This window comes from Cavia porcellus, unplaced genomic scaffold (assembly GCF_034190915.1).
Source record: "Cavia porcellus strain 051 isolate PalLab524CR breed Dunkin Hartley unplaced genomic scaffold, mCavPor4.1 scaffold_38, whole genome shotgun sequence".
Taxonomy (NCBI): domain Eukaryota; kingdom Metazoa; phylum Chordata; class Mammalia; order Rodentia; family Caviidae; genus Cavia; species Cavia porcellus.
Window position 1 is genome coordinate 7,567,452 of NW_026947521.1, and position 18,636 is coordinate 7,586,087.

An 18,636-nucleotide genomic window follows, 5' to 3' on the forward strand; every position below is an offset into this window, starting at 1 on the left:
GTTGTGACTATTTTGTATCCGCTCATTGGGCCCCAAGCAGAGGCTTGGGTTAGCCCCAGTATCTCCTGCCAGTTCTCTTTGTACCAGAAGCAGCTGACTAATGTCACTATGGCACAGGGTCCTGCCCAAATCTCAGCTGTTCTCTTCCAGACCTCTCTGTGTCAGGAGCACCAGCACAGCAGAACTGCCCAAACTCTGTATGAGGCTGAAGCCAACACGTACTCAGGCTCTGCCCAATTACAAGATGCCTTCCACTAGCCCTCCCTACAGGGGGCTCAGTGACGCCACTGAGCTGTAGGTTCTGCCCAACTGTAAAATGGCTGCCACCAGACTCTGTGTTATTGATGTCCCCGTGGTGGCGGGCACTGTCCCGTTCCAAGATGTTATCTGGCCAACCCCGGCAGTCGCAGGGTCTCTAGTACTCACCAGGGTCCACGCCGCCCACCTTTCCCACGTTCCCAGCACAGCACTGATCGGTCAGAGATCCGCGCAGCGTGCACTCCCCGTACAGCACAGAATGGTCAGAAATCCGCGCAGCGCCTGGTACAGTGCGGAGTGGTCAGAAATCCACGCTGCGTGCATTCCCGGTACAGGGTGGAACGGTCAGGAATCCGCGCTGCGTGCACTCCCGGCTCAGTGCGGAACCATCGGAAACCCGCGCGGCGTGCACTCGCGGCCCGGCGCGGAGCAGTCAGAAATCCGCGCTGCGTGTACTCCCTGTACGGCGTGGAGGGGTCAGAAATCTGCGCTGCGTGCAGCCCCGGCTCAGTGCAGAACCGTCGGAAACCCGTGCGGCGTGCACTCGCGGCCCGGCGCGGAGCAGTCAGAAATCCGCGATGCGTGCACTCCCTGTACGGCGTGGAGGGGTCAGAAATCCGCGCTGCGTGCAGCCCCGGCTCAGTGCGGAACCGTCGGAAACCCGCGCGGCGTGCACTTGCGGCCCGGCGCAGAGCAGTCAGAAATCCGCGCTGCGTGCACTCCCGGTACGGTGTGGAAGGGTCAGAAACCCGCGCAGTGTGCCCTCCCAGCACAGTGCGGAGCAGCGTTTGGCTTTGGAGCTCGAGAGTCTTTCACAATCTCCTCTGGTGTAGCTGGGCAGTCAAAAGCCAACACAGCTTTTCCTGTTGCGTCCATGGGTTAAACTGTTGATTTAAAGGCGCAGGATTTGCATCTTCCCATTTTCAGCCTTCACAGTCTCAGCACGACTTTAAATCCTCCAGCTGCACTGTCTTGGTTAATAAGAATCGTTACCATTTGTCTGGCCCTCTCCATGTTGTGATATTCTAGCTTTTAATATGATTTCTCCGGAGAGACTCTCAGCCCGATCCTCTAGTTAGCCGCCATTTTCTCCCCCGCAAGTCAATAAATGTAATCCATCATATCAATAAAGCCAAAAGTAAGAATCACATGATCATTTCTATAGATGCAGAAAAAGTTTTTGATAAGATCAACACTCATTCATGATAAGAACCTTACAGAAAATTGGAAAGATGGTCTTTACCTCAATGTGATAAAGACCATCTATGACAAATCAACATCCAGCATCATACTAAATGACCAGAAGCTGAAGGCCTTTACCTTAAAATCAGGCACATGACAAGGATGTCCCTTATCACTGCGCCTATTCAATATAGTACTGGAAATACTAGCTAGAGCAATAAGACAAGAGAGAGAAATAAAAGGGGTAAAGAGAGTAAAAGAGGAAGTTAAATTATCATTATTTGCAGATGACAGGGTACTCTACCTAAAAGACCCCCACAACTCCATTGATATAATATAAATATAATAAATAAATTCAGCAGTGTAGCTGGACACAAAATGAATGCTCAAAATGAATATTATTTCTATGCACTAAAAACAAAATTTTGGAGAGAGAAATAAGAGAAGCCACACCTTTCACACTAGCATACAGAAAAATGAAATACTTACGAGTTAATCTCATGAAAGAAGTAAAAGATCTGTACAGGGAAAACTGTAATACCCTGAAAAAGAAATCTAAGAAAATCTCAGAAAATGGAAAGACATCCCTTGTTCATGGATAAGGAGAATAAATGTTGTAAAAATGGCCATTCTCCCAAAATTGCTATACATATTCAATGCAATTCCAATGAAAATACCATCAACATACCTCATAGATCCAGAGAAATCACTCCTAAAATCAATCTGGAAGCAGAAGAGACCTAGAATAACAAAGGCAATTATAAGCAGCAAAGGCAAGGCAGGAGGCATCAGAATCCCTGATTTGAAGTTATACTACAAAACAACAGTAGTAAAATCAACATGGTATTGGAATCAAAACAGAGCCGAAGATCAATGGAATAGGTTAGAAGATAAAACCACAACTACCAACACCACTCAACCACCTTATCTTTGATAAATGGCCCAAACATGTTCATTGGAAAAAGGACAGTCTCTTTAATAAATGGTGCTGGAAAAACTGGCTCTCCATATGCCAAAAACTGAAACTAGACCCATGCATATCACCATATCTAAAATTTAAATGGATCAAATATCTGAATATTAAAATAGAAACACTAAATCTGCTGGAAGACAAAGTAGGTAAACATCTTGAAGACATACAGGTAGGTAGAGAATTCATGAATAGGAATCAAACCACATGGGAACTACTTCCCAGAATCAGTAACTGGGATCACCTCTTATTAAAAAGTTTCTCCATGTCAAAAGAAGTCTCCAGCATAGTGAAAAGAAAACCCACAAACTGGAAAAAAATCTTAGTGAACTGTCCCTCTGATAAAGGACTTCTGTCTAAAACATGTAAAGAATTTTAAAAAGTCAGATCCCTGAAACTCAACGACCCAGTCTAAAAATGGGTATCTGAGATGAGTACACAGTTCTCAGATGAAGAAATACAAATGGCAAATAAATACATGAAAAATGTTCATCATCTTTAGTCATTAGAAAAATGCAAATTAAAACCATACTGAGATTCCATCCTTCTCCAGAAAGAATGGCCAGGATCAAGAAAACTACCAACAAATGCTGAAGAGGATGGGGTAAAAAAGGAACTCTCCTGCACTGTTGGTGAGAGTGCAGACTGGTGCAACAACTATGGAGGTCAGTCTGGAGATTCCTCAAAAATCTGGGACTGGAGGCTCCATTCAACCCAGCTAATCCACTTCTAGGCATATTCTCAGAAGAACTGAAAGCATCATACCACAGTGATGTACATGCACCCATGTTTATAGCAGCACAATTTGTAATAGCCAGATCTTGGAAACAACCTACATGTCCATCAACTGAGGAATGGATAAAAAAGATGCAGTATTTTTATACAATGGAGTAGTACTCAGCTATAAGGAATGATCACATTAAGATATTTACTAATAAATGGGTACAACTTGAGACCGTACTCATAAGTGAAATAAATCATGTATAAATATCATATAGTCTCCCTAATGTAAGAAATAGTAAGCATACATAAGAGTTAAGGGCAATCATGATTTCCTATTACATTGTTTTGAAGCCTTATAATGATTGCAGTTATAATGTGTTTGTCCTGGTTTTTTGATTTTATTATCTGTGGTGGTATCAACAGCTAATCTGAGGGAAACAATTCATTATAATATCATCTTACTCTGAAGTCCTACCATGGTCTTGCTCTTCTGTTTCCATTGGCTCTATCATGCTGTACCTTATTGAATTTTATTACGTGTGAAAGTATAAACAAATTTCCTATGAGAAATGAGATAAGATAGTAGCCATTGTTTGTTTTCTGTTATTTGGTTCTGAAAGCCCTGTAATACTCTCATTCTCTTGAATGTTTTTATACTATTTTGTTATGTTTGATACCATTGTATATGAAGTTATACTCAAGTATTTCAAAGAAAGAGGCATGGTGGTAGTTACTGTTAATTATGGGTTGTCTTCTGGTGTAATACTGTTTTGCTTACATTGTTCTGTTCTGATCTGCTCTGTTATGTCCTGTTTTGTCTTAATTTCTTTAAAATAAAAAAAAACATAATATACTTACTTTCTGCTTCTGGAGTGGTCAGCTACCCAAATAGAGTCTTCCTGAACTTGGTGAACTGCAACATTTAAGAAACTTTTCTTAATGAACATATTAAAGAGTTTAATTTGTGCTAATATCATGTTGTTTCCCACACTATCCTACACTATTCGTGTCACTACCTATATACCTGATTTCTGTCTGTGTAAATTAGAAAAGCCATGAGGCACATTTTATTCATGGGTGACATTTGGTACCCAACTTCAGTTACAGAAAAAACAAAGGGTAGTCCCAAAGCTTGTCAGGTAAATATAGGCTTGACCTATTAGTTGAGAGTGGAGAGGTCAACTCCTATAGTTAGGTTGTTAAGGACCTGAAGGATTGATGGAAAGAGAAAATTTTTATTCAGTGCCATCTCTGAGGCAGACACAAGTACTTTTATCCCAAATTTTGTTTCCCCTTATTCATGTGTATATGGATCTTGGGAGTGGTGACATGAGGAAAAACATAGAGCACACAAGGAAAGCTTTTCACTGCTTGATGCCCCAGCTCTCTCTCTTAGTTTTGAAAACAGAACCAGACCTCCACCTCCTGAGGTCAGCATGCGTGCACGAGCTTCCAGAGGCACGCGTTTCTGTGTTCATGCATCTGAGCTGGGAAGTTGATAGTATGTTACACATGAACAAGCTCAGCCTGCATTTTAGTCTGCCTTGAAAATTTTGCTTTACAAGATCAATCTCCTCAGTATTCTTCACATGGGGAAAATGGGAATTTTTTGTTGTTGTTCTTCCCAGAGTGTAACTGCCAGTGGAGTCCTTGTTCCCACTTGAATCATCCTGGACCAGACATTTACTGTTTACATTCCTAGCAGCATCCTGGTGGTCTCAGCTATGAAGATGATCATTCATTATCTCTGTTTAGAGCTTTCTAGAGTTTCTCTGCCCTTCCTTTAGTAAATCTTCCAAAATCTTTCTGGAAACTAGTTGTAAAGTCTTCCAAACATAAAGTTGGGTATAATTGCAAAAGTGACATGCTTTTCTGTTATTATTATTCAATCCACATGCTCTGTTAAACTTAAGAAAGGATTAATTTTTTTCATGGTTTCAGAGATTCATCCCAAGGCAAGTACATGGTGGTAGAGGGTTGCTGGAACAGTAAGGCTTAAGTCACAGTGAAAGGAAGCAGAGCAAAAGAACAGAACAGGGAAAAGGCAACCAGGCATGTCACTGAAGGCCAGGCCACAGTGACCCATCAGTGCACACCCAACAGTGAGTTGTATAATGTTCTAGCTTTCTTTCAAACCAATTGTGTCCATAATTAAGCTTAACCATCACTGATTGCATAATTTTCCTGGAAAGAAATGGTCATCAAATTGACATGTAAAATCACAAGGGATATGCATGAACATGTTTAGATTTTATGGACAGATATTCAACTACCAAGTACCATGTGCTCAGCCAAAATCTTGTCTCAAAAATTTTAGTAACCATCTCAGGTTATTCATACTTTTATTACTTTCATTAGTGATCTTCAGAGTACTGTCCAAAAAATCAGTTATACTATGGCTCCTAAATCAGCACAATTATATATTTTGAGAACTTCCCTACTGTCCGTGTTTTTATAGAATAAAATGAGCATAATTGCAGTGATTCTCATTTTTTATTATCATAGACATTTCTTAATACTAAAATAAAAATGTAAAATCTATAAATTGCAGTATGTTTCTATGTCCTATAAGTACTCCTTTGTGAGATACTGACACAGTGTCTGTTTGATCCTTTGAACTTTGAAAATAATTTTGATCTCCAGACATTTATTTGTCACCTGGAAGAATTTTCCTCCCCAAAAAATTCCTGCGAGCATTTTTCATCTGAGCATTTCTCAAAGTGTAGATCAGAGGATTTAGCATGGGAGTTATCATGGTGTAGAAAATGGCGGCTGCTTTGTCAGTGGGTAGAGTCGTTGCAGATCTTAGATACACAAATATGGACAGCACACAGAACAAGACAATCACTGTGATGTGGGAAGCACAGGTGGAGAGGGCTTTCTGCTTGCCTTCCACACTGTGGGCCTTGATGGAGAAGAGAATGACCATGTAGGAGTCCATGAGAAGCAGGAAATTTAACAGACAGATGAAGCCACTGTTGGCAGCTATGAAGAACCCCAGAATGTGGGTATCAGTGCAGGCCAGCCTCAGCAGAGGGTTCAGATCACACATAAAGTGATCCATGATATTTGAACCCCAGAAAGGGAGTGGTAAGATGAAAAGGATCTGTATGGTTCCATGAAGAAGGCCCCCACCCAGGACAGTTCCACCAGCAGGCCGTACACTCTCCAGTTCATGATGGTTGCACAGGGCAAGGGCTTGCAGATGGCCACATAGCGGTCATAGGCCATGACAGTCAGCAGGATGACCTCCATACTGCCAATGAAATAGTCTGCAAAGACTTGAGTCATACACGCATTGAACAGGCTCGTATTCTTTTCATGCAGTGAATCTCTAATGAACTTTGGGGTATTGACTGAGGAGTAGCAGACATCAATAAAGGAGAGATGGGCTAGGAAAAAGTACATGGGGGTTCTGTTAGGGGGGCTGACTGATGGTGATATGGATGAGCACACTTGCCACCATGGAGATGATGTAGATGAGCAAAAACAACAGCAAATATGTTTTTCCGCATCTCTAGGTCCCCAATAAAACAAATTCTGTCACATAGTTTTTAACCACCATCTGCTTAATTTTGAAATTAATTATATTACCTGTAAAATATTAACATATCCTTGAATTTATCATACTTCTTCATCCAAGTAAACAATAAATGTCTAGATTCCATTGAGTTGTAAAATTACATAAATTTTTCTTCTTTTCCCTTTGATTTGAAGATAAAATGTAGAGATAAATTCTTGTGTATTACTCAGGTTTCCTTCTGGAGGAAGATTCTATAGGAACTTTTGTAAACACACAAGAAAGGAAGCCAGTTAAGTATACTTAATTGAGATTATTAATATCTCAAATAGAAGCAATATTTTTCAAACACACTGACAGCTTCATCTAGCAAAGAAAGTTAAAGTCAAGTGGCCATTGATGAAAAAGACAATATTATTCTTTATTAGTAAGAAATAAGGTACTCTGAAAGTAATTGGAAAATTATTTTAAAATTAAATTTTAAGAAGGAAAAATATTGGATCCAGCTCTGGTCAATGTCTTCCTTTTTCTTGTGTTTATCACAGTGAGCTGTAGTGACAGGAAGAAGCCAAAGACAAGAGTCTCAGTTTGCAAAATATGTAATGGTTCATGTAAATAGTGGCAGGGCAGTAGTGCAGAAAATGCAATGAACATGCAAAATGCTATTGAAAAATAATTTTACTATTTTTCCTTATGTCTAGTATATTGATAACGGTTGATAATATAATAAAAATTTTAGTGTTTTATGTAAATCACAATACCAAATCTTTTTCACACAAGATTGCCTTCGATACATAAGACAACCTTTGTGCTTGGTACTACTTAGTCCGTTTCATACTTAAAGACCCTTAAAGACTAATGTTTACTGTTAGGGTGACAATGATATTATTAATTAATACCTGGTAAACATGTCATATGTTCTAAGTTTTTCTGCAGATAGTTACTGCCTTAGTTCTCACTAAACACAAACTATCTGATTAACATTGCCTTTTAAAACCTATATTTCAGCTATTTAACTTGTAAGAGAGGGCCAAAAATATCAAAAATCCTGCTTCTGGAGAGGCAGCTAATACATAGTGTAGCCAAGAATGCCAATTACATTTTTACTTTATCTTTTGTTCTCCAACCTCTAATGTATATTTTCTTTTAAATATTGAACCTTAATTGTTATTCTCCATATTGTCATGTTAGAACAAATAGTAATATAATCATGTTTAACAGGTACATAATGATTACTGATTATTGTAATAGTCATAATTCTTCAAATGGAAATTTGGTGCTTCACATAGACAAAGGATGATATATTTCAATGTATATTGACCTTCCCAGATTTGGCTGACGTCGTTTGAAAACATTTGTCTGAGTGATGAAAGTATATTGGTTTAAGCATGCTGAGCCATGAAATTGAGATTAGAGTCCTTACTCTTCAATTTGAAATTTCTCTTATGTGGATGTATTTCCTGGAAATTTGCACACCTGCCTCATTATGTAGAAAGTTTGATTGAGAATATTGCTTTGCATCTCTTATGAGAATTATAAACTTAAACTAAATTCTGGGACCACATTTTTATCTATAACCATGCAAGCATTTGACAAACAAATAGAATAGACAATCTGAGCAATAAAATAGACAAACATTTTAACATGCCATAAGCTTAAAAGTCTTCACCATCTGCCATCTCTAGAAGCCACAAAGACTGTTTTAGCTATTGACCCCATATAAAGGTTTGATGTATTCTGTCACTTAACATACAGATGTTTTGTGTTTTTAGGGTTATTCAAAATTTGTTTCCATGGTCAAGATTAGTTTTGGTGAGTAAATGAGATGCTTCATGGCAAAATATTGTTCCTTGATTTTAGAGAAGGGACTCCTGAAATTGCTTTCTGTCTTTGAGTCTCAGGCTGTTCAGTGTGAAATTAGGTTAACGGTACTTACCAGCTATCTTTTAGGACCCTAAAGTTAGTGAGCAACACACTGTGACTATCTTTGACAAAGGTAATGATTACTCTATTTGAAAAATAACATTATTGTTCAATAAGCAGCAAGAGAGTTTAAATCTTACCTTCACCCTCTTGGAGGATTGCAAGAATGCTTGGACACTTTTAGAAACAATTCCATCTTCAACATGACCTCATGGAATAAAAATGTTTCAGTTAAAAAGAAATCATGCACTTGCAAAAAAATAGTTGGAAAATTATATCAAATCCATAAGGTAATGCCATTGTAAATCTAAAGTAAATAAAAACTTATGTAAAGCAAAAATGTTTCCATGGAACCTCATATTTGATCTTAGAAAAGATCCTTATGATAATACAGAACAACGACCCTAATTTTGTAGCTCTATTCCTGTAGCAAGAAAGGAAAAATTTGAAGGGAAATTTTGCAAGTGGTTCTTGTATTCAAGATGAGCATTGCTCTGGATGTGTGATTTTCTTTTTTTTTATTTAAAGAAAGACAAAACAAAATAGAAAACGGGCAAAAATAGTACATACTTTCAAAGAAAAGAAATAGTAATAAATCACTAGCTGATGTATTCATATTGCCCCCCTATAAATAGTTTTTAAGGTACACAAGTGGAACATATAAATGGGATTTCAACCAGGGAGACTGAAAACAGTTCTGTTCAACTATCTAACAAAAACTAAGTATTATGGCTATCAGTCCTATACACTTAGACATGTATGCATTTATCCATATCTTCATTTATGTTGAGACCTAACAGAGCATATTAGATTAAAATCCTTCTGAACAAAGATTAATAATATTGCTGGATTTCACATCATAACACTCCGGAATCAGGACTGGGTACTGCAGTGCCACTTTCTTTCTTTCAAAGTTTTAGTTCATCATGTGACATCAGATTAGTGCTCATAAACTGTTTATAGGTTTTATGTAAGCTTGAGTCTTAACATGTATTTCTATCCTTTCTATGTTAGAGGGAAAAACATAACAAAGCAAGACAGAACTAAACCTTTTCCTATAGACATATAAAACTAAAAAGACATAAATCTGCTGTATCTTGTTCACTGTGCTGTTTCTTGGTATCATCAACAGAATTGGCTATATCATTAGATAAAGTATAATTGAGCATATCAATACATAACAGAATTAACAGAAACACATCTTTAGAGATAGTGTAGAGCTACAAAAACAGGTAGTAATCAAATCAGAATGGATATCGTAGTGAATCCTTGTCATTTTCAGTATTTTTGTCTATACTCCTCAACTTGTTGCCATCAACCTTACAGGTTTTGAATAAAATCTGTCAGTAATAAGCAGCAATCAAACAAGTCAGATTTAACTAAGATCAGTCATGATATAACAGTATAAGTCATATGTGGATCCTGATTGAGTTAATAGGGAGTTAAAGGTGTCCCCTACGCTATGGACAGCCGTCCGTGCCCCTCAGATCCAGTGCTTGTATACAGCCTAGGACAGAAGGAGTTCCAGTCAAGCAGAGTGGTGCGAGTAATAGGGGTTTTAATTCCTAATACACTATTAGCTATATCTTCTGTTGGTGTTTTTGAGGCCTATTCCTCCCTTTTACTCCCCCAGAATGAAGTGTGTATATTTGGGTCTCCCCAACACTCACGGTTTTGTATTGGGGGGGGGCAACCTGCTATTTACTTAAGTATTTCTGAACTTTCTCACTCCTGGGCTGGACTTCTAGTTATATTTCTTCATTTATTAAAGTCTGTCTGTTCAACCTATCCATATATACTGGTCTAGTTGCCCCTATTACTCTCTGGTTCCCTATCACATCGAGTTCCATTTTCTCATGTTTGATTTTGGTCCATATAACCTTCTTCAGGCTAATTATATTTCCTATAAAGAGCCTCTCGGCGGACCCTACGTCTTGATCCACTCTGACTGCTATTCTCTATTTTTTCCCTAAAGTTACGGTATCTGGGCCATCTATATTAGAAATTATATCTAACCTTCTCTGCCTCACTTCTGTTGAGCTCTTTTTCGTCATTAGTTGTCAGTTTTTCTTCTTCATTTCACTTTCTGCTCCATTCATTGTGGTCTCTCGGTTACTGTTTTTGGAATCTTGTTATTTTTCTCTTTTAGAATGTCCTGCAGTATACTCTGTAGAGTTGAATTGGTGGTTGCAAATTCCCCTAGTTCCTCTTTATTCTGGAAGCATCTTGTTTCTCCATCAATTTCGAGGGACAGTTGTGCAGGATATCTCAATCTTGGCTGGAGGTTATTATCTTTCAAAGCTTGAATTATTTCCCTCCACACTCTTCATGATTTGATGGTTAGTGCCAAGAAGTCTGCTGTAATTCTGATGGGTGTTCCCTTGTAAGTGATCTGTTTCTTGGCTTTTAGTATTCTGTTCTTATATTGGATTTCTGGAATTTTGATTATTATTATATGCCTGGGTGTAGTTCTGTTTGGGTTGTAGGTGGCCAGGGTCCTGTATGCCTCATACATCTGAGTATCTTTACCTTTTGCTAAATTAGCGAAATTCTCCTGGATTATTTCTGTGAATAGACTTTGTAGTTCATTTGTTTGTGTCCCTACTTTTTCCTTTACATTCTTAATTAAGTTATAGATCCTCTTATCATCTTCTAGCCTTTGTATTATTGCTGTTTGTTTCCTTGTCATTTTAAAGAAGTTTTTCATTTGATGCTCCCACATTACAAATCTATCCTCCAGTTCAGATAATCTATCTCTTGCTTCTTTCAAGCTGTTATGCCAGCTTTCAATAGAGTTTTTAGTTTCCTGGGATTCTCTTTGAACTTGCTTCATGTATTCTATGTTTTCTCTATTTTCTCCATCAAACAATTCTCCCCTTTTTTTCTGTTCTTCCATTCCACGATCTGTTTTTTTTTCTTGGGTGGCACTTAGTATTTCTCTAACTATTCTACTTATATCTTGCTTTGCTTCATTAAATATTTCACTTTTCAACTTGTCTATGAGGCTCCAGAGATATCGTTTTATGTCTATTGATGCTGTGTCTGATATTGCATGTTTTCTGTCCTCATTCTCCTTTGCATTTCCTGGGTCAGTGTTCTCAGGATTGGGGACTGAGGACCCTTTCTTGTTGCCTCCTCTTCTCATATTTTTTGTTCCTTCCATACAGGTATATATAGGAGGCCCAGTTTCTTTCTTTGTGGGTTACAGTTTGTTTGAATCGTGCCAGCTAAGTGTTCCTGCCCACTACAGTATACTAGGGAGACACAGACCAGGGCAGTCTATGCTGGGCCCACCCCTGAAGGCTTTACTGCTAGGGACCTGGTTTGGGCTAGCCTACTGGGTCTTAGTCTGCGGTGTCACCCAGGCCAAGCACTCCCCACCAATCCCACTTGAGAGGGGAATATGCGACTAAAGTCACTGCAGTATCCTGTTCTGGCAAGTCTTCCTGGTCCCAGAATGTCCTCTGTTGGAGCCTCCTTATCTATGAAAAATCCCCATTCCTCTCACTCACCACAGGTTGATGCAGGGCTCCCTGCCAGTTCCGCTCTCAATTTGGTTCACCGATTCCTGCTCTCAGAGCTTTCACATCTCTATCCCTGCTGTGCCGATTCAGATGCAGCAGCCGTGGCAGGAAATTCAAATCCCAGTTTCCAGAGGTGCAGGTTCCAGCTTCAGTGCTGAGACTTTATCTGTTGTGGTCATAGCACCGGGATTGCATTTCCAGTTGGTTTCTCTCAGCTTAGTTCGTTCCTGGGTTGGCAGGATATATTTCCCTCTGCTTAGGACTCCCCACATCGCACCATTCCTGGATTCTAAACTGGCTATCTCAGAGAGCCTCCATAGCTGCTGTTATCTATCTTCCATGTTCTGTCCATCCCCTCAGATGTGTGATTTGCAACACAAAAGTTTTCCACCTTGCTGTGTCAGGCCATTTAAAGTGGTTCAATAAAGACTGAGAGACCTCAGCTTGCATCTGTGTGCTCTCTCTAAGGAGTTAATTATCTTCTCAGAGGAAAGGATTTATCCATAGAAACACCTTAGTGATCCCATTGAATGGGAATTCCATTGAATGGGAATTCCATTTCCAGAACTCAAAACACACACACGTGAGGGGCCCCTTCCTATACACTAAATTGTGGTGTTAAGACAAGCTAAGTGTCATGCGAATAGCATGGTGGTGTCCTTCTTTCCTCTTGTTAATAATAAAGACTTCGGAAATTCCACTATTAGTTGCTTGCAGAGTTGAACCTGTTTAGGCTTTAAATTAATGGCAGCCATTTAAACATAGGAAGCTTTGAATGTGCTTGTCTTATCTCTGAATGTCATAGAAGTAGCCAGAAACCACTTAAGGCTCCACATTACAGCTGCTCTTGGGATCCTGTGGTCAGGTCAGCAGAGAGCACTGTTGGAGAGCTACTTTGACACAAAAAGAGAGTTCTTGTCATTGCAACACAGGTTGCTTGTTCTTGTCTCTTTCTGATAAAATATTGTGATTTTGATTTGAATATTCTTGATGACTGACAAAGTTGTGTACATGTCCATGTATTATTGGTCTTTAGTAGATCATCTTCTGTGAGGTCTCTATGTATGTTTTTGATTAAAAATAATGAGTCAGTCCTGCTGCCACTGCTGCGTCAAAATCTGCAGGGCAGGGAAAGAGATGCATGAAAGCTCTGAGAGCGGAAATCTGCAAATGGAGTTGAGAGCAGGACAAGCAGGGAGCCCTACATTGACTTGCAGTGAGTGAGCGGAACAGGGAAACTTTCATAGAGTAGGAGGCTCCAACAAAGGACATACTGGGATGGGGCAGACTTGCCAGAACAGGATGCTGCAGTGACATTAGCCGCATATTCCCCTCTCAAGCGGGATTGGTAGGGAGTACCTGGCTTGTGTGACACCACTGACTAAGACCCAGTAGGCTAGCCCAAACCAGGTCCCAGCACCTGGAGGTGCACCCTAGTGGTGAAACCTTGGATAGGTTGACCTGGAGAAGTGGGCCTAGCAGAGGCTGCCCAGGACTGTGTCTCCCTAGTACACTGCAGTAGGCGGGAACACCTAGCTGGCACAATTCAAACAAACTGTAACTGACAAAGAGAAAAAAATTGGGCCTCCTACATTTGCTTGTAGGGAAGGAACAAAAAGTATGGGAAGAGGAAGCAGCAAGAAAGGGTCCTCAGTCCCCAATCCTGAGAACACTGATCCAGGAAAGGGAAATGCAAAGGAAGACAGAAAACATACAATATCAGACACAGCACCAATAGACATAAAGCAATATCTCCAGAGTCACATAGATGAGTTTAAAAATGAAGTATTTAATGAAATAAAGCAAGATATAAGTAGAGAAATGCTAAGCACCACCCGAGAAAAAACAGATGGTGGAATGGAAGAACAGAAAAAAAGGGGAGAATTGTTTGATGGAGAAAATAGAGAAAACATAGAATACGTGAAGCAAGTTCAAAGAGATTACCAGGAAACTAAAAATTCTATCAAAAGCTGGCATAATAGCTTGAAAGAAACTAAGGGTAGATAATCTGAACTGGAGAGCAGATTTGTAATATGGGAACATGAAATGAAAAACTTCTTTAAAATAACAAAAAAAAAACCAAATAGCAATAATACAAAGGCTAGAAGATGATAAGAGGATCTATAACTTAAGAATTAAGAACATAAAAGAAGAAGTAAGGACACAAACAACTGGACTACAAAAGCTATTCACAGAAATAATCCAAGTGAATTTCCCTAATTTAGCAAAAGGTAAAGATACTCAGATGTATGAGGCATACAGGACCCCAGCCTATTTTCATTATCATAGTTATTATTTTTGTCATTATATTAAGAACACCTAACACAAGATTTTTGCTCTCAACAAAATTTTATGTATGCACTATAGTACAGAAAATGGCTTGTTGTGGTGGTATATAGATCTCCACAGCTTACTTACCTTGTGTACCCAAATTTTCTGCTTTCTGATTCACATCTCAGCATCTCTCCCTGCAGGTCAAGAGTATCACTATTCCATTCTCTGACTCTATACGTTAATCTGAATTGGGTTTCTATACAAGGGGCACCATTCTCACTTTGTCCTCCTATGTCTGATGTATTTTTCTTAGCACAGAGTTCTCTGAGGTTATTCTGTGTTGCTCATAAACAGATTTTCTTTAATTTTCAGGACTCAGTAGTGTTCCACTTACATGTTTCTATAGCGTATTTTTATCCATCATCTTTTACTCTACATTTGAATTTCTTCCACATGTTGGCTACTACGAAAAATGTATAACAGATTAAAAATCTTTGTTTCTTTGCTAAAGGACACAGGACATTTAACACCAAAGGAACAAGTAAATGCTCCATAAATTGGTAAGTGATTGGACAGATCTTTCTTAAAAGAAGTTCAGACGACCAATCTGTGTATTTAGCCATTGGGAAACTGCAAATCAAAACTACTGTGAAGTACTATTTTTTGTTGTTTCAGAGAAGAAATAAAATAAAACAACTTCAAAACAAGATTTAAGGGGCCTAACAATAATTAACATATTACATATTGCAATCTTTACAGAAGTTCCCATCTTAGTCAAATGGCTTCATCAAGAATGCAAAGAAATAATAGGAGGAGGATTCATGGGATAAACATCCATTTCACACTGTTGGTGAAAGGTAAGTTATTACAGTCAGTGTGTAAAATGGTATAGATCAGTTGTGGCAGTCCTGCAGCCTAGTGTCACAGAAGGTGGTTTATCATCATTGAAAGCTCTAAAAGGTTCACCACCCCTGGTACAGATGTTTCCTAAAAAACTAAAGAGACAGCTACTATTCCATCCAGCCACATTTCTCACTGTATGCCCAAGTGAATTAAATTGTAGAAACAGAGTGTTGCCTCAGTTCACCAACTGAACTTGCTTGGTCATTTTGATGAAGGTGACTCTGTGTGAGAGGGGAGGATAGCCATCATCATCTTTATCATACAGTACAGATTTTGTGAATAGTACCAACTTTTGTTGAACACTTTGTGAACTTAATTGTTTGGAAAAAGAACTGTGTGTGGTAATAGATATCAGTGCTAGGTACCCACTTTGATTACAGCCTAATTCACATTAGCCAAGTTAGGGAATCAGGCTAATCATCAGTCCCCAGATAACTGCACTAAGGAAAAGTGGTACATACAAAAGAACTGGAATGCTATTTAGTCATGAAGAAGCATAGGATCATTTCATTTGGAGGACAATAGACTGAACTAGAGAGGTCATGTTAGTGAAAGTAAGCCAGATTCATAAAATGTTGAATGTTTCTTTTATATGTTGAATCTAGAAAGTAGGGATGGCATGAAGAGAGAAGGAAAACTTTTTTTTATTTAAAGAGAAACAAAACAGTTAAAGGGTACAAGTAACACAGAACTACAATAAAAAACAGTAAGAAATCACTAGTTAATAGATTACATATTGTCATCTTAGAAATAGCTGATCAAGTTACAAAATAAGCATACAAAGTGGACAATCAAACAGTGAAACTGCAAACAGTTGTGTTCAATGATCCAGCAAAAACAGTAATATGGTCATCTATCTTACACACCTAAACACACTTGCAGTTGTATCCTTTAGAGCACTTTCTTTTCCTCTTTTTTACAACTACATTTACACATTTTGGGTTTTATTACTCACACAGTTCTTATTACTTTTTTTTTTGAAGAGAATAAAACCAAATGTGACAAAACAACGCAGAGTCGGTCAAAACAAAGGATGGACACAGTACATGATATAAAAACAGAATACAAGGTAATCAACAGTGGTTACCATAATGCGCTTGCTATCTTAAAAAGAATTGCCTCTATCATCCGGTATAATAAAATTGAACAAAACCAATAAAACCAAAACATTGGAGACATCACTGAACTTCAAAAGAAGATAATGGTCAAACCAGAATGGACATCATAGTGAATCTTACTGTCTTCAAAGTAGTTGCTTATGCCCTCAAAATTGATAATATCAAACAGAACAGAATAGAGTAAAATCAGTCAAAACAAGATGGTGAGAGCAACACGAGGCTTCAAATCGAGTTAATAGGAAATCAAAAAGTTACTCTAATATATCCTGCTAATATAAAAAATTTCCCTTGATAAAAAAATAACAATAATAAAATAAAAAAATTTTTAAAAGGGGGGAGATTGAGATAAAAGAGGACACAACAACATAACAATACAAGTCAGAACAGAACAATTTAAGCAACAAAGTGTTTCACCACAAGATAACCCAACTTAATACTAGTTACCATAGTGCCTTTTTCCTTGAAATATTTGAGTATAACTTCGTATACTATAGCATCAAACATATAAGACAGTGTGAAACCATTCAAGAGGATGAAACTATTACAGGGTATTTAGAACCAGCTAACAGAAAATGAACAATGATTTCTATGTTATCTAAGAAGGAAAACTCTTAAGGACAAGATGGGGATGCAATGGGATGAAGAGGATGAAGGAAAGCTGATAGTGTACATGGGCAAAGTATGGTGTGTGCCTCGATGAAAACACCACAGTGAAGCCCATCATTTTGTATAATTAATATGTGCTTATTAAAAATTAAAAGCCTGACACTCATGTAGAGTTGGTTCTTTGTTTTCAAATGTTATCATAAAGAAATATAACAGAATTTCTTCAAAAGTGACTAACTGCTGAATATTATTTAAAAATTCCTAGAAGTGCAGATTTTTTTCAGTGCACTGACTTCACTTCTCTTGCTATACACCCTGGAGGGAACTCACTGCATTGCATGGTAGTTCCATATTTAATATTTAAGAACATCATACTGTTTTCCTAGCAGGTGTAACAATTCACATCCCTGCCAATGTGGTCTTACTGCTGCCTCTGATCCACATTGTCGCCATCACTTGTCACAATTAACATTTTTCATGGTTGTCATTCTTGGTGAGGCCAGGTAATGTTTCATTAAGTTTTGATTTTTACTGTAATAATCATTCATGATTTACATTTTCTTGGGGTGAATCACTGCTCAGTCCTGGAGTCTCCAGGCCACAGATGACCTCTATGGATCTTTTATCTCTGACCCCACAGATGGCCATTATACCCTCCTGCTTTGGACCCATTAAAGCTCTTTACATGTTTGTGAATAATCCTGCATGTATTTTCTCTTGATTTTATTTCCCCAGAGGACACTCATTCATACAGGTTTTAGGTATCTGGCACCTGGTTACCATCTGCAGTGGTTTCTCCTCCAGATGTTGTAAGTAAGCTGAAAGTCCATGTTGAGAACTCATTAAAGTAATAGGCACATAAATTAGTTTGACTATATTAATTCACCACTTGTAAAGTGCAAGGAATTTATTTTTTTAGTTTTATTTAAAAGGAAAAAGAGGAAAAAACAAAACAAAGCAAAACAGTGTAAGAGTACAAGTAATACAGAAATAAAATAAAAAACAGTAAGAAATCACCAGTCAATAGATTACACATTATCATCTTAGAGACAGTTGCTCAAGTCACAGGTTCAAAGCATACAAAGTGGACATTCAAACAGTGAGACCGCAAACAGTTGTGTTCAATGATCCAACCAAAAACATTAATATGGTCATCTATCTTAACACGCCTAAACACACTAGCAGTTGTATCCTTAGAGCACTTTCTTTTCCACAACAAAATTTACACATTTTGGGGTTTATTACTCCCACAGTTCTTATTACCCTTCTTTTTGGAAGAGAATAAAACCAAATATGACAAAACAAAGCTGTCAATCAAAACCAAGGATAACATAGCACATGATGCAAAAACAGAGTACAAGGTTATCAACAATGGTTACCATAATGCTGCCTGCTTCCTTAAAAAGAATTGCCCATATCATTAGGTATTATAAAGTTAAACAACACAGTACAGAACAAGACCAATAAAACCGAAACATTGTAAACATTACGGGACTTCAAAAGAAGATAATAGTCAAACCAGAATGGGCATCATAGCGAATCTTATTGCTTTCAAAGTAGTTGCCCATACCCTCGAACTTGATAGTATCAAACAGAACAGAACAGATTCTAATCAGTCAAAACAAGATAGTGAGA

General features: G+C 38.2%; 1 protein-coding gene across 1 annotated transcript; it reads right to left on the bottom strand.

Annotated features, from left to right (window-relative positions):
* Window positions 1-521: 521 nt before the first annotated feature.
* LOC100727916 (olfactory receptor 4C13-like) lies at window positions 522-17,649 on the bottom strand. The gene is given in 5 exon segments (XM_063243416.1): window positions 522-1,021; window positions 5,792-6,268; window positions 6,271-6,554; window positions 6,556-6,650; window positions 17,557-17,649. Coding segments are annotated over 5 exon segments (1,449 nt in total).
* Window positions 17,650-18,636: the final 987 nt, after the last annotated feature.